Here is a 20,342-nt window from a genome sequence, read left to right as displayed (position 1 = left end):
AAGGCGGCAATGGCAATAAACTGTTCCTGTTCAAGATCAGACAACTCAGCAAAAGAGGCCCTTTGCCCCAGGCTTCCAAACTGCGCGCATGGGACGAAGAAAGCTCTCTCATGAAAGGGTCAATTGGTGGTTCAGCAGGCAGACGGACTGTTCGACTAGTCCCAAAGCCGACGAGTCCCCTATAGGCCCAGCCAGAGGACAGTCTGCCAGCACTCCCCCTCGCTGCTCTTGGTCAGACCCAGCCAGGCCAGAACGCACCTCAACACCGGGATTGGGACGCGGGAAAGACTTCCGACTGGCGAGAGAGGAGCGAGGAGTACGCGGTCTGTCATTCCACCTGTCAGTCGAGTCGCACCGCTGCTGTTCTGCACTCGTCCTTATGTCATAGCAGACAGGCTCCTTTCCTCTACCCTCCCTCTTCCAGGAGCATCTCCCCCTCCCTCTCCATATCCGAGCTGCGCACGCATGCTTGCTTGTCACACTGGTTGTGTCTCGCTGCTCTTCTCTCTTCTCTCCATTCCTACCTGCCACCCCTCCGCATTCCGCGACTCGTCGCTCCCGCAATGGCCGCCTTCTCGCCCCTGGTGAGCGGCAGTGGGGCGTCACCATTCCGCGGACCCCTGCGCTTCTTCTCCCCCCGACACCCCTACTCGTCCCCGCTGCTGTACGCGCAGGCCGTGACGCCCGTCTTCCCCGAAGCGCCGGTGCACGTCGGATGGCAGGCCCTGGCGCCGGCAGTCACCTTCACCACGCTGGCCGGCCTGGCCGTCTGCGCGAGATGGTATACGCGAGCTCGTCTGCTGCGGCGGGTCGAGTTGGAGGACTGGCTCGTGCTGCTCAGTTTGGTATGTCTTGGTTGCCAAAATCGTGGCGTCCAGCAGCTTGTAGACTGACACGATGTCGCGTGTAGATACTGTCAGTCGCCATGACGGCCGTGATCGGAGTCGAGGTGCGGACAGCAGAACACGGGCCGGCCGAGGTGAATAAGGCGTTTTTGGCAAAGATGGCCAGGGTAAGGTGTCCAGCCCACCACAGCTCCGCATCGCAAGCTCACGGATGATGAATGGCTCCAGCTGGTCCTGTCAAGCAACATCCTCTACCAAATCCTGATCAACCTGACCAAGTCGTCCTTCTTCATCCAGTACCTGCGGCTCTTCCAGCCGCGCTGGGTGCACCGCGCGTGCAAGGTGTCGCTCGTCGTCATCTTGGGCGTCATGTGCTGGGGCGTCTTTGGCGGCATCTTTCTCTGCAAACCCGTCCGCCGCTACTGGGACCCCTCGGTGCCCGGAACCTGCATGGATATCCAGACGTACTGGTTTAGCACCGCGGGCATTGGGGTGATTATGGATCTCGTCGTGTGGCTGCTCCCCATGCCGCTCATCAAGGGGTTGAATCTGCCCATGCGGCAAAAGCTCAGCGTGTTCGTCGTCTTCGCGCTGGGGGGTTTGTAAGTGTCGAGGAGGCGGGTGTGGTAGTAGTACGCGGGGACATGGACCATCATGCTGACTGGCCTTTTGCACGCAGCGTCTGCATCGTCAGCATCCTCCGCCTCTCGCTCGTCCACTACTACGCTGTGCGCGACGCCATCCAGCGTAAGTCCCTGATCAACGACGACCTGCGAGCGTCCTTCCTAAGTTCTACAGAGTCGGGCGTCGCCGCCATCGTGTGGTCCACCATCGAGGGCAACGTCGGCATCATCTGCGCCTCGCTCATGGTCATGAAGCCGCTCGTCGCCAAGCTCTTCCCCTCGATCCTCGACTCCGGCCACTCGTCCTCCCGCACCATGCGCCTGCCCACCATCCACGACAACCTGACCTGGTCTTCGACTGCCAACACCGAGACCACTTGCGTCGCCTCGAGGCCTACCAGCATGGTCAAGCCCCCCACCGGCATGAATGATATCCTGCAGGTCGTGACCATGGACAGCGTGGTCGAGGAGAAGAAGAGGGATGACGGCCCGCGCCGCGAGTCGGACGCAACGACCATCGATTTCGGTCACTATCCCGAGCGAGTCGTCACGCGAGAGGGGCGTAGAGTCTCGGCTTGGAAGGCGCTGTGAAAAAGTTTCGGACGGATGCTTTGTAGACGTGTCTAGAATTCTGTCGGCAATCTATCCAAATATTCAAGTAATGCTTGTGGGACCCTCAAGTCGGCTGAGCATCCATTTAGCCCCAACTTCCTGAAAATGTCGTCGTCTACTGAGTGTTGCGCGGAGATTCAGGAGGCCGCCGACGAGACAATGAGGAAGCGGAAATCTTTGCTTCCTCCCCCAAAGAAAAAAGAATCAGGGGCGAAACTCCTCCATGACAGTCTTTGGATCGTAGTACGGCTTGCTGTACGGGACATACTCCAAGTCCGTGTAGCCGAATTCGTGAAGCCCCCCAAGCTTCAGTCCCTGAGGGGTTTTCCTAGTACCATCAGACACCGCGATACGAAAAAGCGCAGAAGCACTCACCAATGCGGATGCGCCGCAAAAGAGACGACGCAAACCTTGACGCCAAACCTCAGATCCTGCGTCCCGAGAGCATACCCATCGGAGCCGATGAGCGAAATCAGATCCGGCACGGTGCAAACTACTTCGCCTCTTGACTGCGCGTCGCCCGTGCCCGTCTGCCCCGGACCGACGAGCGCCGCGTACAGGTACTCGTTTTGGAACGGGAGGAACAGGTCGCGCGTCTCGTCGGCGTCGGCCACCGTGTCGCCGTGCTCGCGCTCCTCGCCGCTCAGCGGCTTCAGCCGCACCGAGCCCTCGGTGTAGCCGCCGCTCGACACGAAGCGCCGCACCGATGTGATTTTGCCCACGTAGAGGATCTTGCCCGATGCGTTGGCTGAGGTCTGTGAGGAGTCTCAGTAGGGGTGTTGGAAGTAGACCTCGCCGACTTACGATTGCTTTCATGATGTCGCGTTTCTCGCGCCGCGCGAGGAACACTGCTCTGCCGATTCTCCATGCAAGAGAGGTTGTCTTCAGTGTGCCGACCTCCTTGACCTCTTTCACTGTCAGAGGCGCTGGTACCATTTCGCTGAAAAGCCCGATTTCGAGAGCTGCCTTGCGGTGGATTTTTTCGACGCGCCGCATGTCTGCGCACTTGTTGACCGTGACCGTATTTCCTAAGCCGTCTGCTTGCGTGCACGGCGTGATTTGCTTTCCAAACACTTGAAAAAAGTCAGTCACCATCACACGTCTGCAAAGCTTCAGGGGGCTCACCATATGGGGTCATGATGTAGAGCCGAGGATATGCTCTTCCCATCAGATCGCCGTCAATCGTCGGCACGTTGTAGGGGATGGCATTCAACATGGGCCGGATCCCATTCATGCCCCCAATCTCAATCTGCGAAGCAGTCAGTCACGAAGAACAAGGCAGCAGAAGCCGGCTTACCGCAATCTGAGCCGCCATCTTCATCCCCGGAAACGAGCTCATGAGCGCCTCGGTCGCGTCTGCTGCTTCCGTCCCGCTCGGCAGGCGCTCCAACGTCACAATCGGCGCTCCATACGAGACGCTCCCGAGCACCGCGCCGTCGTCCGGCAGCGTATTGATGTCGACGACTGGCAAGCGGTGGCCGGCTTTCAGAGCCGCTCGTGCTGCTAGATAGCACATGTATCCTGGACCGCCGCCGCCGCACGCAAGCACACTGCATCCAGTGGCGAGGAACTCGCAGTCGACCTCCGACACCCACCACGTGCCGTTGACGTCGACCTCTGGTTTGTAGGATCGGATGTCTACTGCGGCGGACGGACTGACCTCAAAGTCTCTCGGATCCTTCTCGCTGTTCTTGATCCCATTCGTTGCGCCATTTGTCGCGGCAACCGGCTTCGATGGTGCCTCGACGTTGGAGATTGTGGTCGGCTTGAGCAAAGCTTGTTTGCCCAAACGGCCCGCCTTTGCACAGTCGGTCAGCTTTGAAGTCTCGTCGCTGAGTTCAACTCACCGCTTTGATGATGATTCGAGAGGCTTTCATCACCGTGTACTGGATCGGCATGTTGTCGACCGAGACAATCTCGACAGTGCTCGGGTCAGCGCCGGCATCAACTGCTCGCTGCACTGCCTCTTTGCACACTTCCGCGAGCACGGCGTCTTCGTCCTTTCCTTCAAGCACCTTGACTGCGTCGACTTGACCGGTCACTTTGGCGATTGCGGCCCCGACTGCGTTGGCGCAATCAAAATAGCTGCGGAATCATGTCAGTCGTCTTTCAAAACACTTGGATGCTGGACTGCGTACGGCGGCCTGATGACTTCGGATACTCCCTCCAAATCGTCTAGATGAGCGATGCTTCCACCTCCGACCAGAATAACCAGTGCGTCATCTGCAGTCAGCTTCATGCTTTCCACAATCCTCTCGAGCAGCTTTTTGATTCGCAGCCGCGCTTCTGACACCACCTTGTCGTCTACGTGGCTCACTTTGCTCTTGTCGCCCACATCAGCTTTTCCGCTCGCAACGGCAATGTCTACACGGTGTCAGCAAGGCAGAATCAAGGGGCGTTTCTATTGATTTGTTGGAATGGAACTTACCCGTCACCGTCAAAACATTGCCCCCAAAGACCAAGCCCTCATCAAGAAGCCTGTAGCCTACAGACTCCGGGCCTACGAGCACTTTGCCGTCTTTCTCTTCGACTTTGGTGCCTCCGCCAAGTGCAATCGAGACGACCTCTGGCATCGAAAAGGAACACCTCACGCCTCCCACTTCAACCCACGTACCAGCTTGGCGTGGAAATCCCGAAGGAAGTCTGCAAAGCGCGTCAGACCTTCAAAAGCACGCCCCTCCATGACAAGCAAAGACTTACAGTGCACACGCATCAGTCGACGTCCCACCAACGTCGGCAACAATGACCTGCGAATTCGGAAACTTTTCTCTGCCGTTTTCAATGTTTGCAAGATATGCGGCGCCGGCCATGGAGTTGGTGGGGCCGCTCGAAAACGTCTTGATGGGGCAGCCCTCGACCGTGTCGGCGTCGATGACGGTGCCGTCGTTTTGGGTGAGGAAGAGGGCGCAGCTGAGCCCCAGCGACCCCATGGCCTGCTTGAAGCCGCGGATTGTCCGCCGCGCGTACTTGAGGATCGACGTGTTGAGAATCGTTGCGTTTTCGCGCTCCAGGTAGCCCAGCTGGCCGACTGCCGCCGACGCGATGCCATGTCAGCTTGTATCCGGAGAGGAGGCCAGCAAGGGTGACTTACTGTCTCGTGATAGCACAATGTCGGCGTCTGGCAGCTCCTCGCGCACTATCTGCCGCACTCGGGCTTCTTGCGTCCCCTCGGTGTCTAGTGGGGAGAAGACCCCAATGATGGCGATGTCGTCGATGCCTTTTTCCTTGACAATTTGGCATTCTTTGCGCACTTGCTGTTCGTTGATTGGGAGGATCTCTCGTCCGTCGTCTGCCCTGGTCAACATGGCTCTAACCCCTGTCACTCAGGGGACGCACACTCGAGACCACCATCAAGATACGCCGTGTGGCCATTCATGATCCTCGCCAAAATCGGCGGAAAGTCGAGGAAAGACGGATTCTCCTGGGTATACGGTCCACACACGCGTAGGACGGCGACCCTGCGCAAGTTGCGGTCGTCTGCTTGGATGACGGCATTGACGAAGTGCTGAGCTCTGTGTTAGGTGCGGGTTCCGTTCGATTCCCGTTTGCTCTTACTGTCGTCCCAATGATGACGGCGCAGATGCTGTCTCTCTGGACGTCGCATTTGGACAGAGCGCCCTCGATGGCGTTGATGATGCCGCTCGTGACGTCAGGGGTTGTCGGGCATTTGAAAGTGCTTCGAATCCCCCTGTGTTCTGAGTCCGATTCCCCCGGATCTACCACCGTCAATCTTGGTTTTTTTTTTTTTTTTTTTCACTCGCTGAGCTTTCCACGTACGGATGATGACACAGTCAGTGTTTGTTCCGCCTGCAACCAGTCAGTCTCAACCAAAGCCGCTTCGAAGGCTCGGTGCAATCACATACCGACATCGACGCCGACCCTAAAGACTTTGTCGACCGCCATGTTTCCTTCAGCTCTTTAAGCACAAAATTGAAAATCCAACTTAAAGCTCCCACAGGCCCGGACTGATGCAGATTCAAAAGAGAATTCTTACGCAAGCCTTAAAAGGGGCCGTGGGAGTTGCAGGAGCCCCGTCGCAGCGATTATGGCAAGTAGTCCTTCGCTTCAGCCGCGACACCGCGCCCTCATTTACCTGGTTGAGTCTGCGCTGCATGCTCTGCCGGTGATGCTATCTCGACGAGCGCGCGAGGGGCGACAAAGGCGGGGTTTGGGCGGTTATCAACGCGGCCAAGCTCCAACTCTATTTCCCGCATCGGAGTCGCGCGTGCGAGGAGGGGTCGAGAAGCTCGCCACCTGCGTATGCTGCGCGCTTTCTCCAATGGCCGTTATCTCTGTTGCGTTCGTTGGTTGATCGGCAGGGTCTTCGCCGCAGTTTCCCTTGCCGCTTTGGTGTTGCGCGCGCCGTCTCTGTTTCCTGTTTGAGTGATTTTGCTGCGGTTGTTCCCGCGACGACTTTTCCCGTGACAGAGTTGTCCAGTGTTGGGCTAAGGTTTGCACGCCACTTTTCCAGGTGCCTTTATCGATTGGTCTGGTGTCCAAAAGAATGATAGCTTGGTCAGATAAGACGGTCCTGAATATCTCTCTCTTGACAAAATCATGTCTATGCATCGTTCGCCTCCGGAAATGCTTCGCGACACGTTTTCTGCACTCTACGTCAGCTTGCAACATGACGAGCGTCGCAAGAAGGGTTCTGAAATGGATCGAATTGCCAGACAGTCAGCAGGGCAACCGTTGGACGAACGAGGACTTGGAGCCGGTCCCTCCTGAGAAGCAGACATGGGGTAGCAGTCTCTGCCTCTTTGAAAGCATGCTGGCACTGACAAATTCTCAGGGGCCTTTCAGTACGTCGAGCTCTGGTTCCTCGTCAACATGAACATCAGTAGCTACCAGGCTGGATCCTCGCTCCTAGCGGTGGGTATGACATGGTGGCAGGCCATCATCGTGATTCTCGTGGGAGACTTTTTCGCAAGTTGCTTCACCGTGTTGAACTCCATTTCCGGCGCCATAAGTCACTTGGGATACCCCATCGTTTCCCGCAGTGTCTGGGGTATGCCTTTCCATGCCAATTATAATGAGCAAAGGAGCACACAGCTAATTTCTCAGGAATGTGGGGATCTTACTTTGCAATCTTGAACCGAATCCTACTCTCCGTGGTTTGGTACGGCGTGCAAGCCGTGATAGGAGGCAAGATGATATACATCTGCCTGCGCGCCATCTGGATGGACCTCGACGACCGGATCCCAAACAAGCTGCCCGAGAAGATTGGCATCACGTCTGCGCAATTCACGGGCTACTTTTTCTTCAACGTCCTTTGCGCCTGCCTGATCTGGTTCAAGCCGCAGCAGCTCCGGCCGTACTTCCACGTCGGCTCATGGCTGGTGCTCATCACAATGATCAGTCTGCTGGGCTGGGCGTGCGGAACCAACAAAGGGTATGGATCTATCCTCCACGCACCGGCGTCGATCAGCGGCTCTTCTCTTGCCTGGGCCATGTGCTCCGGCATCATGTCGACGATTGGGAGCATTGCGGCTGGAATCTTGAACCAGAATGACTATACCCGCTTCGCTAAGCGGAAGAGCCAGGTGACGTGGTCGCAAGGGATTAGCTTCAATCTCAGCAGTGCCATTATCCACATTGTTGGAATCGTCGTGACGGCTGCCACCCAGCAACGTAAGTGAGCGTGTCTTCAAACCCGAGCGGAGCTGACTTATCCTTGCAGAGTACGGCAAAGGAACGCCGCTGTGGGACCCAAGTCAGCTCTTCAAGGCGATGCAGGACCAAGGCGGATCAGGGGCGAGGGCGGCGACCTTTTTCCTAGCGATTGTCTTCATCATCTCCCAGCTGTCGATCAACGTGCCCGGTAACGTCTTGGCTGGCGGTCTTGACGTAGCCAGCGTCTTCCCCAAGTACATCAACCTCCGCCGAGGAGCGTATATTCTTGCCATTCTCAGTGTTGCGCCGAATCCGTGGCAGCAGCTGGCTTCTGGATCCACGTGGGTTGAGTAATTTTTGACAAAATCCTGACACTTACCATCCTCGATAGTTTTCTGTCCGTCCTGTCTGCGTATGCCGTGTTCCTTGGCCCCTTCATCGGCCTGCTCTGCATCCATTTTTACGTCATTCAAAAGAGGCAGTTCCACGTCGCGGACCTCTACACGGGCAACAAGACGTCTCTGTATTGGTACTACTACGGTGTCAACTGGCGGACAGCTGTCGCGTGGGTCTGCGCAGTAGTCCCAAGGTAAGCCCTGGAATCGCCCAGTTGCCGTATGACCGATTTCTGACAAGACGCAGCTTGCCTGGCTTCCTGCACTCAGTAAACCCGTCAATAAAAGTCAGCATTCACGCCCAACATCTGTCAGACTTGAGCTTCATGGTTGGATTCTTCCTAGGTAAGTAGAGCGATTTCGAAATATTTCGGGTAACAGCTAACTGAGTCCCTGCGAAGCGTGCTTCAACGCTTACGTCCTGCATTGGTTCTTCCCGTACGATTACGACAAGGAGATCTTTGGAGAGGAGATTGCGGGAACAAGTGAAGTGGGGATTTTCGAAGAAAGCGTGAAGCCAAAGGCCGTGGCCTACCGAGATGTATGAAAGTGTCTGTAGAAGGCTGTCGCAATCAATCGATTTTCTTTCCGATAGAGGACGTATTCTTCACGCTAGCGCACCGACGTGGCTGTTTTCTCTTCCTCGGGAATCTGTGTGTGCCACGAATTTTGCTGAGAAACCTCAGACGAGAGAAATGTTGCTTGGTTGGCCAAGAAAGACTCCAAAATCAACGATGTTGATGCTCGTGGGTTGATACAGCGGAGAGGGACTGTAGAGATGAGACAAATCAAACAACATACTCCAAAAAGCCAGGCTCCAATGTGCCTCCATCAATCTTTCTGAGTCGTCCAGTCTCGATCAGAATTATTCCTCTAAGCTGTCAAAGATCAGCGGTGCAACAGAATGGCTCACACTGGCCAACGTGACGAGAAAGTCGAGGTTCGAGTCGACTGGCAGACCGGCATTGGCTTTGATGTCCTCGGTGGACGTGGAGGCGAATGCAAAGACCATTTTATTTGATTGGTCGGCAATGCCAACTTCAAACGTCTGAAGCCGGCGGTGCTCTTGGCGGTGCAATTGCTTCCACTCAGTCCTGCAGTGCACGGTCCGGCCCACTCGATGACGTCAGATGGCCCTCGCCAAAGCAGCAAAAAAAGTTCGGGAGTCCATCTGCGCGGTCACGCTCTGCGGCTGGATTGAATGCAAAAGAATCACGAGAATGATTGTGTGAGATGACAATGAGAAGCAAAAAAAGTTGTGCCAAGTTGTTGGCTTTCAATCTATTTCGCGATCCGCATGGGGGTCTAAGAAATTGTTAGAAATCAATCACTCTGGAGCAGTAGAGCCGAGTCAACGTACCGAACCCACAACCTTGCCCTTAGGAGGGGCACGCGCTACCATTGCGCCAACAGACCGAGAATGCGGAGGCGTGTGGCTTAATGCTTTCTTGAACATACCACAGCACAAAAGGCGAAGCGGCCAAGGTGGACGATATCTTCTCCCTCCAGCCCAGCCTCCTGGAGTGCTGCTACGAGCATACTCGGTGGATTTGGCTGCGGCCCTTTCAGTTGGTAGTTGGGAACATGTCGTTTGACCTGGTCGTCAAGGCGGTGAATTAGGTCCAATATGTCCAAGGAACCCAAGACTGGTGTCCAAGTAGGAAACGAGTCTGCCACAGGTCAGATTCTGAGTTCGAATTGCGGTCTTGGTGGACGGCAGCATCAGTACGAAACGGGGACTTTGGCTGAGAATATCGAAGACAAGCTGAACAAAGAAATGCGCTTACCAGCTGCAAAGACTGTACCCACGTTTGAAGGACTCGTGTCCATTTTCATCATGGACAGTTCGGGAGCTCTCTCGGTTTGCCTGACAGTACTGGTGCTTGTACATTGCGTCGAGACGGTTCAAGGTTGCCCGGCCCAGCCTCGTGACCAGAGCCTCCCTCAAACTCCCGTCACTGCTCGAAAGCAATGCACAAACACAAGAGAGGCAATCAACAGCCGGCAACACAAGCGTCATGAGCAGGCATGACGAGGCGCATCATGGGCTCCGGCGACTTCATGACGGTGACGACAACCTCGTCGTCGAGGCCGTAGCAGAGCCAAAACAGGCGCGACAGGTTGACCAGCGGCATGACGAGCATGTCGAAGAAGACGGCGCGCACAACGGTGAGGGCGATGCTCATGATGGTGGCCCACGGCAGCGCCGGGGCCAGCGTCGTCGCAATCATGACGTCCAACTCTTTCTCTCTTGCAGATTCAATGGTTGCCTGGATAGTTGGCCGCGGGACTTTAAGTGCGACGGAACAGAAATGGCGAGCCGCTGGCTGGGGGGTTGACGGGTGGGTTGAAGAGAGGAGCGGAAGGTGGAGGAATCGAGGCACAAAGAATCATCTGGACTGGCATTGAAGGGTTGCTGCGTCGTCGAGGTGAACAAACGGGAATGCCGTGGCCCCGCGTCGCGGGCATTTGATGCATCCATCTCCGCCCCGCGTTCCCGCCCGCCGATCCCGCCCTCGGCCCTCCCTCTCCCTCCGCTCCGCCGTCGGCCAGCAGTCCGTGCACCAAAACTTCATCGCCGCGCCGACTCGACAGACGGTGAATCGCCGTCGCCGCAGTCAATCCAACCCACCGACTCTCGACCTCGAAAACCGCGCCCTCCTCCCCCCTATTTCCTCCTCTCGACCTCCTCCTCCCCCTCCTCCTTCGAGTCAACGGCAATGAGCGGTCTGGGCGGCGCGCTGCCGGGCGGCCGGCCTGGCATGGCCTTTGGCGGCGGACAAAACACGCAGGGCATGACGGAGCAAGAAGCCGCAGCCATGAAGGCGGTACGTTAGCTACGTGGAGACGAGACCAACCCCGTGGCGCAATGATGTGGCTCAAGCAGTACAAGCAAGAGCTGGGAAACAATCTACGAAGCAGGCAGACCGTGATTGATTCGAGGCTCGAACTGCTGCTGCTGCTGCGCGCAGGCGGAGAGGAAAACACTGTGCTAACACAACGCCGCCGGGCTTCCGCAGATGCAAGCAGGCATGGAGTCCTGCTGGGTCAAATCCATCATGTCAGGCGTCGCAGGCGCCGGCATGGGCGCACTATTCGGACTCTTCATGTCCTCTGTACGGCTCTCCCTCCCTCCCCTCTCCTCCCAACCACCACCCAAATCACCACCCACCTAACGCTCCCTCCCCGCTCTAGATGCGCTACGACACGCCCATGTCCGCGTCCGGGACCGAAATCGCCAAGCTGCCCCTGACGCAGCAACTGCGGCAAGGCTTCCGCGAAATGGGGCGCGCATCGCTCAGCTCGGGCAAAAACTTTGGCGTCATCGGCGCCGTGTTTGCGGGGACCGAGTGCGCGATCGAGGGGCTGCGCGCAAAGAATGACCTCTACAACGGCGTTGCGGCCGGCTGCATCACGGGCGGCGCGCTGGCCATGAAGGCGGGCCCGCAGGCTACGCTCGTGGGCTGTGCGGGCTTTGCGGCGTTTTCGGCGGCTATTGATGCGTATATGAAGATGCCTGAGGATGAGGTTAAGAAGCCGGTTGTTTGAGTGATTTGATGGTGTGGATGCGCCGCGGCGCCGGCGGCTGTTGTGCATTTGTTTGGTTGGATCGATGCGATGCGGATGCGATGGGATATGGGGCGCCAGGCGCAACGCACAGTGCGAATGCATGGTAGACGGTGGGACACACGATTCTCCGCTCAGACGGACGGACAGGACGGCGTTTGGGGGTTGGTTGGGGGGCGCGCAAGATACCAAGACATGGAGCTTAGTCTCGTGTTTTTTTCTGGCAGCATTCGGCGTAGACATAGACATGGACAAAAAGGAAACCTCTCCACGATCACATCTCTGTGACTCTCTCTCTCTCTCTCTCTCTCTCTCTTTCTCTTACCCCTCAATCCCCTTCATCATCTTTAGCAGGTTCTGAGGTGCGCGTTAGGGGTTCAGGGTAGGGTGGAGGCGAGCCGGGGAAGGGGGGGCAAAGGGGGTCAAAGAGCATCGCAAAAAGCTCAAACCCTTTCCTCTTCTCCCATCCCTACATAACCCTCTCTCACCACCTTTACTCTTCATGCACCTCTCATCTCTCACGCACACAACAACCTCCAAAAGGTGAGGTGGCCGAGTTGGTTATGGCGCCAGGTTAAGGTCTCCTTAGCACACAATTCCTGGTGGAGAAATCCGCGCGAGTTCGAGTCTCGTCCTCATCATTAGTGAAAGGGAGGGTTGGGTTGTGTGGGAAGAGAGGTGATTTTTTTTTTTCTTTTTGCTCGTGTTGTGCAGGCCCGGGAGGGGTGGGTGCGCGGGCGACGGGAGGGGGCACGGACGGTTGGTTCGAGGGGGTCTGTGTGGGGGCCTTCGAATTTTCTTTTAGGGTCGGTGTAGACTTAGTAGAGGGAGGGACAGAAAGGAAGAAGGAAAGCAAGTGGGATTGGAGTGACTGGGATGGCGGAGGTTTGAGAGGGAGGTCGTTGGTGTTGATGCTGTCAGTGGTTGTTGAAGGTAGAGGCGATCTCGCAGTCTTGAGCACATCAGCCATTGGCAAGAAGCGCCGTTCCAATCAGGAGAGGGATGCTCGAATCCAAGACGGCGGGCAGGAAGCATGGGCGAGAGTGAGTAGTAGTCGTGGTATTAATCGTACGCCTTGTAAATACAGCTTGTTGGCTGGCTGGCTGGCTGGTTGCACCAGCGGATCGAAAGCTCTAGCTCCGCCACCAGCAATGCATCGCATTGGTTTTCAAAAAGAGAACCCCCTGAACGGCTTCAGATAATCTTAAGTCGTTTGCTTTGAACGCCGTCCCCTCGTGCCGAGCGAGAGCTTTTACTGCACGTCCGGCAGCCGCACCGCAATGTCGCCCGACTGCGTGATGTAGCGGACCCAAGGGAGCGACGGGTATTGGAGCTAGCGCTGGTCAGCCGTGGTCTGCTTCGATAGATGAGAAGACGTACCTTGGGCTCGATGATCTTCAGGTACCGCACCTGGATACCGCTGGTGGTAAAGTACGGAATCTCAAACTTGACGTTGATCGGCCTCTTGCTCTTGCCCGCGCCAACACCGCCCATGCTGCCACCGAATCCACCCATCATGCCGCCTCCCTTTTCGTCGTCGCCGCGCACCGACGGCAGACCCAGCTCGGCGCGCATGAGGAATTCCTTGCCACCTCCAAACTGCTTAATCTTCCATACGATTGACGACGACTCGGGTGCGTAGTGGACGGTGCCAATGTTGGTGCGGAACCGCGGAGAATCGGCGTCGTCGGGAACGGGGATGATGATTTGCACGTTGTTTGCCGTGCTGCGGCGCTTGAATTGTGCTTTGGCCTACTCTTGTAAGTTTACCATTTTCATTCGCCTTGGAGAGACCAACCTTGAGCATGTATTCTATCCTGCTGCCCGAATGGCTCTCGACCACGCACTCGACCCAGATCAATGGCTTGACTTGGGTGTTTAAGCGATAGCTCATCAACTCGAATTCTCCGTCCGGCGGGATGAAGCTGATGGTGCGGTCATTTTCGAATCTGCTCAACCTCACGCACTGGTGGAACTTGACGTCCTCCATCTCGACTGCCTTGCCCCTTGTTGCTCTTCCAGTCGTCTCAAACATGACCTTGTCGTTCAAACCGAGCCGCAGTTCTGGCATACCCGAGAGGTAGCACTTCATCTTGATGGCACCAAGAATCTCCGAGCGCAAGACGTTGCCGTTGGAAGATACGAGGAGGTTGAGCGATTCGACGACATCGAGGAAGACTTCGTTTTTCCGGTAGCGGATTCCTTCGCTGCGCCAGGATACGGCGTTGGTGACGGCAATGGGAGGACGCGCCTGGACCTCGAGCTTGTGCGATTCTTGCGTAATGTACCTGGAATGTGTTAGCCTGGACCCGGACGAAGCGGCGACACACGCACTCTTGTAATATCTTGCTCTCCGTCGTCTGAGGGTATCCAAAGTCCATCATCTCGTCGAGAAGTTCGTAAATGACGACAAAGTTGTCTCTTATACTCTCCTCCTCCAGCTCTTTAAAGTATTCGGTAAAGACCTCGACAATCTTGTGCAGGAAAAGCAGAATCTCGGCGGCATTGGAGTTGCGCTTCGTCAGGGCGAGCAGGTACAGGTTGCTATGTCTGATGTAGAGGTACTATGATGGCCATCAGAGTCGGCCTTCTTTGTGGGGTTGCGGGCTGGGGATCACTGACGTTGATGCCTTCGGATGAGAAGCACGGAGGGACGGCGGAGCTCTCTTCTTCGGCCTCGCTGAGCAAAACTGGAAATTTCTCGACTGCCGACATGGGAATGTCTCCTCTGTAGTTGCGGGCGAGAAGGGTCTGCGCAATGCGTGAGCGCTGCAACTCCTGAGAAGACGGTGAACGGGGCGCTCACCTTGCCCTTGAGGTCCAGAAAGAAGACGGCCGAAGCCATGATGGCAGCAGGTGGATTGACGAGGGCGACGACGGTGGATTCGGGGGGCAGGTGATTTCAGCAGCGGAGCATGGCGCGGTGGTCGTTGGAGCTTGGTTGGTAGAAGGCCAGCCAGCTCCAAGGCCAAATGTACCCTACATGTACCCGCAGTAAGCGCGTCTCACCGCCTTCGGCCTGGGCGCCCCGCCGTCTCTTACAATCTTGGTCCCGCTCCGACTCCGCATTCCTGGTTCCGCTCCGCGAGCAAAATAATTGATACGACCAAATAAATGTACATTGAGCGTAGAAGCTTGCCAGACGCCTACATGCTGATATACTACAATCATCTATGACCGAGAAACAACCAAACGCCTGCGCAGTCCCAAGCCAAGCTTTTCCGTTCCTCCATGAGAAGAAATCCAACAAGTCGTCTGCTCGTTTATACATTATCCCTCACATCAGTTCTTGTCCGCAAAGTCGCTGGCCTGCAGGTTCCGCGTCATGCTGGGCAGGCGCACCACCAATCCGTCCAGCTCCTTGCTCATCTTGACCTGGCACCCTAGCCGACTCGTCTCGGTGAGTCCGAATGCCAGGTCGAGCATATCGTTTTCGTCATCGTCGGGCTCGGGCATTTGGTCGTACATGTCCGAGTCTTCGATGATGATATGGCACGTACTGCAGGCACAAGAGCCGCCGCATGCGCCTGGTCCAAGTCAGTGAGAATGATCCAATTTGTGAGTCGACAGAAAAGATTACCCTCCATCTCGAGGTCATTGGCCTGCGCGACGTCGAGCAAGTTGTCCCCATCGGCCACCTCGAAAGTGTGCTCATCGCCGTCCTTGTCTATAAAAGTGACCTTGCGCCTGCGCGAAGCAAAAGCTCAATTAGCCGTGTGTCGAGAGCAGATGGTGGGTAGTGGGGTCTCACTCTTCGCCTGGCTTTGGTGTGTGAAGATGACCATGCTGCGCCGCTGAAGTGGAGGAAAAACCTCGCCGTAACCGCACAGCAGCATCCCAGCTCTTTGATCTCAATGCGCTCTGACATGCAAGGCGGATGGGTGCGGAAGAGGCCGAGGGAGCAGCGGCGCGGTGGATGAGTCTTGCGTATGACGTTTGCAGGCGCGCAGGCGACGGACGGGCTCGTGGCAGCGAGGCGCAGATGGAACGGACGGCGCAGTTGGCAGGAGGCATTGCGGAGGTGAGGAGGAAGACGACAAATCTGTAGAGGGACGAAAAGTGGTGGTTGAGGTGGAGAGGACGCTGCAGAGAGGAAGTGAAATGGCCGCCGATCACCGCCGCGAAATAATCGACTTTGGAGCTCCGCCATTCGCTGGGTCAAGGTCAACCCCAGCAGCCCTGCTCATCTTCCATCTTTGCATCACAACATGACGCCCGCAACCGCTCTCCACCAACATCACCCTCTCGACGCACCCCTCATGGCCACCTCTCGCGACCAGCCAAATCCTCTCCGTCCTTACTACGTCCCGCCCTCCATCGGCCTCCCTCCAGATCCCTCGCCGAACAATGTCACCGCCCATGGCTATGCCACCTCCTCTGGGCCCAAGTCCAGTCCGTCCGCCTCACCTCCAAAGCCCAGCTTTGGCTCGCAAGCTCGAGACATTCTCAGCGACCTGGATTATGGCGTCGACCTGAGCTTGGGCGACGGCAGTCCGACCCTGGCCGAAATGACAAAGAAGCTGCTCGACCAGGCCGTTTGGAACTACACGTCCGTCTTGTTTGCGCAGCCCTTTGAGGTCGCCAAGATGATGCTGCAGATACACCTGCCAGGAGGCTCGGAGGACTCGAAAACTTTGCTGCAGCCCCTCGACCACAGGAGACGCGCCGAAGAGCTACGTCTTGGAAAATATAGCGAGGTGCCTTTACATGCGACCTTTTTCCTCATTGGGTCCTGAAAACTGACCTGCGCCTCCAGTACTCGTCCGACTCGGACTCGGCCGACGACTCGCCTTCGTACTTTTCCTCTGCTGCTCCTCGATCCACTGTATCCTCCTCGTCACGCGCAGAGTCGCGTTCTCCCCGCCGCCACCGCGCTCCCCCTGCGCGACCCCTCCAAGCCCCGCATCCTCACAAAATCGATCTCAAGCGCAACGACTCATTGCTAGAGGTGATATCGCAGCTATGGACAAAAGAAGGAGCATGGGGAATCTGGAAGGGCACCAACTCGACGTTTGTCTACAATTTTCTCCTCAAGACGATTGAGAGCTGGTTGCGGAGTCTACTTTCTGCCCTCTTGAACGTCCCCGATCCCGGGCTCCTGGGAGGGTACGGCGTTGGGGGAGGTGGACTGGATATCATGGACAGTCCGAATCCTCTTACCAGTCTCGCTGTGGCAGTAGCTGCGGCAGGAATCTCGGGGCTCATGCTGGCGCCCCTCGACATGGTCCGCACTCGGTGAGTCTATCAACACCATAATCAAACCACCCTGCTAACGAGGCTTCTAGACTAATTGCGACACCTTCAACACTCGCTCCACGCGCCATTCTTCCTAATCTGCGCCATCTCCCCTCCCTGACAGTACCGCCGTCCCTCCTCCCAATAACGCTCCTCCACTCCACACTCCCAACGCTCCTCTCCGCATCCACTCCGCTGGTCCTCCGCTCCTCCGCGCGCATCGACCCCGTCCTCACCCCCGCCACCTACTCCCTCTGCACCTTCCTCTCGTCCGCCACCGAGCTCTTCATCAAGCTGCCCCTCGAAACGGTCCTGCGCCGCGGCCAGCTCGCCTCCCTCTCCGCCCACGCCCGCGCCCAGCGCCTCCCCCGCCACCCCGACGAGCTGCCCCGCTCGCGCAGCCCGGCCAAGAGCCGCAGTCCCGCCAAACGCAGAGACGCGGACGTAGAGCCCCTCCCGACCGTTGTCGATGTCGGCCCCTACCGCGGCATCTTGGGCACCATGTGGTCGATTGCGCGCGAGGAGGGCAGCGTCGTCGTACCTCCGCGGGCAGGCGGCGCAGACAGACGGCCGACTGCAGCCGCGCAGCGCACGCAAAAAGGCCAGGGCGTGCAAGGGCTGGTCAGGGGCTGGCGCGTTGGCTTTTGGGGACTCGTCGGCGTGTGGGGAGCGGCGATGCTGGGGGGAAGCGGAGGCGGCGAGTTTTGAGGCGCTTGCTTGTCAGGCAGATTTCTGCGGGTTGTTGATTGGCAGAAGAAGGCAGGGAATGGGGAAAATGCTTGCATGGACACGGTAATGTTTGACGGGTACAACGACATGAGCGGTAAACAGGGAGCGGCATGTGGATTCTTTGTGTATTATTGCAAAGCTTTTTGGCAAAGACTGGAGCGAGCGCTCGAACTTGTTTCAAGAGGAGAGACCGGAGTAGGGTGGGGTAGAAAGGAGAGAGAACTTGATAGTTCTGCGATGCTGGTGGCTGGGTTGGCTGGGTTGGCTGGGTTGATATGTTGATACCACATCTCTTCTCCTCTTTGTCATCTATTTCCTGTTCTCGCCTTTCCTCTCCTCTCCACTCCACTCCTCCTTGTCAGCAATCCCCGGGCCCTCTCCTCCCTCCATCCATCCACCGTCTCCATCTCTCGAGACAGACACGAGGCGATGCCCGATCATGGTGGATAGGTACGTGTAGACGGGCTGGGTACATGTATGCAGTTGGCTGACCCAAGAAGCAACCAAACGAACAAGCAAGCAAGGAGACAAACGCGCGACGACGTGCCTTGCCGTCGTGTGTGCAAAGGAGCAGAGCAGAGCAGAGCAACGTAGAGCGGACAGAGGAAAGAGGAAAGAGGGTTGGAGAGGGACCTACGCGCACCACTCTACGCAATTGAGCAGCAGGGCGGGGGGCAAATCAAGGAAGAAGGAGAGAGAGAGAAGGCAGGAATGGACAGAAGGAGAAAAAGACAACAGAAGCATTCAGATGTATGGCGCAAGGCGTCAGTCAGCGCGTCATTTGCGTTGTCCCGTCGTATTCTCTACACTACCAGACAAGTCGGAAATGGGGCAAGGACGCTTTCATGCATGCAGAGTTTGGAATGGCGTGAGTGGACTAGAGTGGGCTGGCCAGGGCTAAGGTGCATGGTAGGTTTGGAGGAGGGCGGCACTCTCTGGAATAACATGAAGGGTATAGGGAGGGAATGAGAACATCTCCACTTCGTCACCCCCGTTTGTTGTTGGTTGATTGTGATCGGGTTGTGGATTGACTGACTGACTGGTAGTTGGTGAGGCGACGAGCGATGGAGGGCATGTGGTGATGTGATGGCATGGCTGACGGCTGCTGCTATGCTGGTTGGAGACCTCTGATAGCATGACTGGCTGGTCAGTAGGGTAGCGAGGCAGGAAGGCAGATGGCAAGGTAGGGTGGAGAGGTGTCGCGGTATATATATTATGCAGAGTGCAAGGGTGTGGTTGTGTGTAGTAGTGGAAGATGGTAATAGCGGGCGTGCGGCTGTTGCGGCTAGTCGTTAGGGATAAGGGAGGGGGCTTAGTGGTCCTCTGTCTGTCTGTCTGTCTGTTTCTTCTAGGGGAGGTGTATGCCACATGCACAGCTTGAAGCGCAGGTAGGCTCTGCGAACACTTGCTATTACCTCCTCCCTTTCTCGAGTGGACAAGACATGGACGGTACTGGTGGTGGCAGACGACGCGATGGCCAGTTCGAATGTTCGAATTGAAGCGCTGCACTGTATTGCGAGTCTATATACTACTTGCTCATATATAGAATGATAGAGAGTGTTCTATTTAAGTACATGATAAATAGAGCTGTAGCTTTCTTATCTAACCGCTAATAGGGAGGAGTAGTCAAGCGTTTAGGGGAATATTTCGGTCCTGGTGGACGGTTCGTTGCCGGTAGAGAAAAGAGAACTCACAAATGGTATCAAGAGACTGGGTCGGTCACATTCGTGCCTCTAGTGACACACGACACTCCGTCCTCACATGCTGTGACGAACATTTGCGGTTTTTGTCTATTATCCCCTTTTTGTACCCAATACTGGCAAGTGAAATGTACAGTTCATGTAGAATATGTGATTTATTCGTAAACAGGCATTTCGTGCAAAGATCCCGCTATTGGATTTGTTGCCATTTTGCGTCCTGAGGAAACCAATTCTCTTGGTTTGGCAATCCAGGCAGTTCGGTGGCCGTATTGCGCAACACTTCAAATAAAACCCAACACTATTCTTCCAATCATTGCATCTTCGCTACGGTCACGCCTTTTGCCTCTCCTTTGGCAACTACGGTATCTCTCTCCCCTCAACGCCGCCATGCCCCAACCCCATCTCTGGTTCTCTGTTACAAATCGGCCGTCGACACACACTGCGCCTCCGCGCCAGACCTCGCCATCAACCACGCTTACAAAACCAACCTAACCGGCGACGGGAGATGCGCGCTTCCGCTCGCAAAGCCACGCCACGCTCAAGTGTCTTTGCTTTGCTTGGTCGCGTTCTTAGCCCGCATCTTGACTTGCTGCTGCGAGAGACTACGTCTCGACTCGACATTCACATGCGCGCCCGCCGCGCTGGAAGCTCGCAGCGTGGCTGGCGGCCGCAGCAACGCGCTGCTGGTTGGTGTGCGAACAATGCGGTGCAGCATGTAGCTTTGCCAATTATGCTTATCCGCCTGCCGCCCCCGCCGTGGACGAAGCCTTTTCGAGCACTCCTCCTCCGCGGTACTTGTCATCCGGCCGGAGACGATATCCCTCATGCAATGAGACGAGTCGATGTACTGTGCCAGAGCTCGGAGCTCAGCCGCCGCGTTGCTCGGCTGCTGATGCGTGTGGTGTCATTTTGCGGGCATTGAAGTTGGCGATGGAGGGGCGTGGTGGTGAGGATGTCGGGTCTTATAGTCGTGGCGCCATGCCACGTGGTTTGCGCGGCGGACAGCGGCGGAGATCGCTGGCT

The 20,342-nt window shown here is 56.7% G+C and overlaps 9 protein-coding genes and 2 non-coding genes across 11 annotated transcripts; 6 read left to right on the top strand and 5 right to left on the bottom strand.

Annotated features, from left to right (window-relative positions):
- Window positions 1–563: 563 nt before the first annotated feature.
- BKA78DRAFT_286378 (uncharacterized protein) lies at window positions 564–2,260 on the top strand (the record flags this gene model as incomplete). The annotated part of the gene is made up of 5 exons (XM_066885718.1): window positions 564–855; window positions 921–1,012; window positions 1,074–1,447; window positions 1,525–1,592; window positions 1,644–2,260. The coding sequence occupies 5 exons, from the start codon at window positions 564–566 to the stop codon at window positions 2,057–2,059; spliced, it is 1,242 nt and encodes a 413-aa protein (XP_066740900.1). The 3' UTR covers window positions 2,060–2,260.
- A 24-nt stretch (window positions 2,261–2,284) lies between these two features.
- Window positions 2,285–5,983, bottom strand: BKA78DRAFT_355218 (uncharacterized protein; the record flags this gene model as incomplete). Its single annotated transcript, XM_066891867.1, has 15 exons — window positions 2,285–2,408; window positions 2,456–2,835; window positions 2,885–3,153; window positions 3,206–3,329; window positions 3,378–3,878; window positions 3,928–4,165; window positions 4,219–4,444; window positions 4,509–4,646; window positions 4,695–4,723; window positions 4,781–5,108; window positions 5,172–5,369; window positions 5,417–5,585; window positions 5,636–5,796; window positions 5,858–5,887; window positions 5,944–5,983. 15 exons carry the CDS (start codon window positions 5,981–5,983, stop codon window positions 2,285–2,287), a joined length of 2,955 nt encoding a protein of 984 aa, XP_066740899.1.
- Window positions 5,984–6,707: 724 nt separating this feature from the next.
- Window positions 6,708–8,441, top strand: BKA78DRAFT_256185 (permease for cytosine/purines, uracil, thiamine, allantoin-domain-containing protein; the record flags this gene model as incomplete). Its single annotated transcript, XM_066885060.1, has 6 exons — window positions 6,708–6,822; window positions 6,873–7,088; window positions 7,145–7,711; window positions 7,761–8,034; window positions 8,085–8,282; window positions 8,336–8,441. 6 exons carry the CDS (start codon window positions 6,708–6,710, stop codon window positions 8,439–8,441), a joined length of 1,476 nt encoding a protein of 491 aa, XP_066740898.1.
- A 512-nt stretch (window positions 8,442–8,953) lies between these two features.
- BKA78DRAFT_355216 (uncharacterized protein) lies at window positions 8,954–10,319 on the bottom strand (the record flags this gene model as incomplete). Its single annotated transcript, XM_066891866.1, has 2 exons — window positions 8,954–9,204; window positions 10,100–10,319. The coding sequence occupies 2 exons, from the start codon at window positions 10,317–10,319 to the stop codon at window positions 8,954–8,956; spliced, it is 471 nt and encodes a 156-aa protein (XP_066740897.1).
- BKA78DRAFT_t146 lies at window positions 9,431–9,504 on the bottom strand. The gene has a single exon. It is a non-coding gene; the product is annotated as a tRNA-Arg (tRNA).
- Window positions 10,320–10,613: 294 nt separating the features above from the next.
- Window positions 10,614–12,030, top strand: BKA78DRAFT_321210 (mitochondrial inner membrane translocase subunit Tim17/Tim22/Tim23/peroxisomal protein PMP24). The gene is made up of 2 exons (XM_066889005.1): window positions 10,614–11,204; window positions 11,284–12,030. Exons 1-2 carry the CDS (start codon window positions 11,109–11,111, stop codon window positions 11,635–11,637), a joined length of 450 nt encoding a protein of 149 aa, XP_066740896.1. The 5' UTR covers window positions 10,614–11,108; the 3' UTR covers window positions 11,638–12,030.
- Window positions 12,031–12,197: 167 nt separating this feature from the next.
- BKA78DRAFT_t153 lies at window positions 12,198–12,296 on the top strand. The gene has a single exon. It is a non-coding gene; the product is annotated as a tRNA-Leu (tRNA).
- Window positions 12,297–12,907: 611 nt separating this feature from the next.
- BKA78DRAFT_255498 (putative AP-1 adaptor complex subunit MU) lies at window positions 12,908–14,500 on the bottom strand (the record flags this gene model as incomplete). The annotated part of the gene is made up of 6 exons (XM_066885000.1): window positions 12,908–12,988; window positions 13,036–13,407; window positions 13,454–13,943; window positions 13,990–14,219; window positions 14,278–14,406; window positions 14,462–14,500. 6 exons carry the CDS (start codon window positions 14,498–14,500, stop codon window positions 12,908–12,910), a joined length of 1,341 nt encoding a protein of 446 aa, XP_066740895.1.
- A 133-nt stretch (window positions 14,501–14,633) lies between these two features.
- Window positions 14,634–15,738, bottom strand: BKA78DRAFT_321205 (2Fe-2S ferredoxin-type domain-containing protein). The gene is made up of 3 exons (XM_066889004.1): window positions 15,407–15,738; window positions 15,236–15,342; window positions 14,634–15,182 (listed from the first exon to the last, which is right to left on the bottom strand). The coding sequence occupies exons 1-3, from the start codon at window positions 15,667–15,669 to the stop codon at window positions 14,938–14,940; spliced, it is 615 nt and encodes a 204-aa protein (XP_066740894.1). The 5' UTR covers window positions 15,670–15,738; the 3' UTR covers window positions 14,634–14,937.
- A 176-nt stretch (window positions 15,739–15,914) lies between these two features.
- BKA78DRAFT_255441 (mitochondrial carrier domain-containing protein) lies at window positions 15,915–17,598 on the top strand (the record flags this gene model as incomplete). The annotated part of the gene is made up of 3 exons (XM_066884997.1): window positions 15,915–16,352; window positions 16,412–16,890; window positions 16,941–17,598. 3 exons carry the CDS (start codon window positions 15,915–15,917, stop codon window positions 17,596–17,598), a joined length of 1,575 nt encoding a protein of 524 aa, XP_066740893.1.
- Window positions 17,599–17,746: 148 nt separating this feature from the next.
- Window positions 17,747–18,874, top strand: BKA78DRAFT_181919 (uncharacterized protein). The gene is made up of 2 exons (XM_066883428.1): window positions 17,747–18,069; window positions 18,120–18,874. Exons 1-2 carry the CDS (start codon window positions 17,895–17,897, stop codon window positions 18,518–18,520), a joined length of 576 nt encoding a protein of 191 aa, XP_066740892.1. The 5' UTR covers window positions 17,747–17,894; the 3' UTR covers window positions 18,521–18,874.
- Window positions 18,875–20,342: the final 1,468 nt, after the last annotated feature.

The sequence above is a fragment of the Phyllosticta capitalensis genome (genome assembly GCF_038381095.1).
Source record: "Phyllosticta capitalensis strain CBS 128856 chromosome Unknown BKA78scaffold_9, whole genome shotgun sequence".
Taxonomy (NCBI): Eukaryota; Fungi; Ascomycota; class Dothideomycetes; order Botryosphaeriales; family Phyllostictaceae; genus Phyllosticta; species Phyllosticta capitalensis.
The sequence above is the reverse complement of the archived record's forward strand: the minus strand, read 5'-3'. Positions and strand labels throughout refer to the sequence as shown.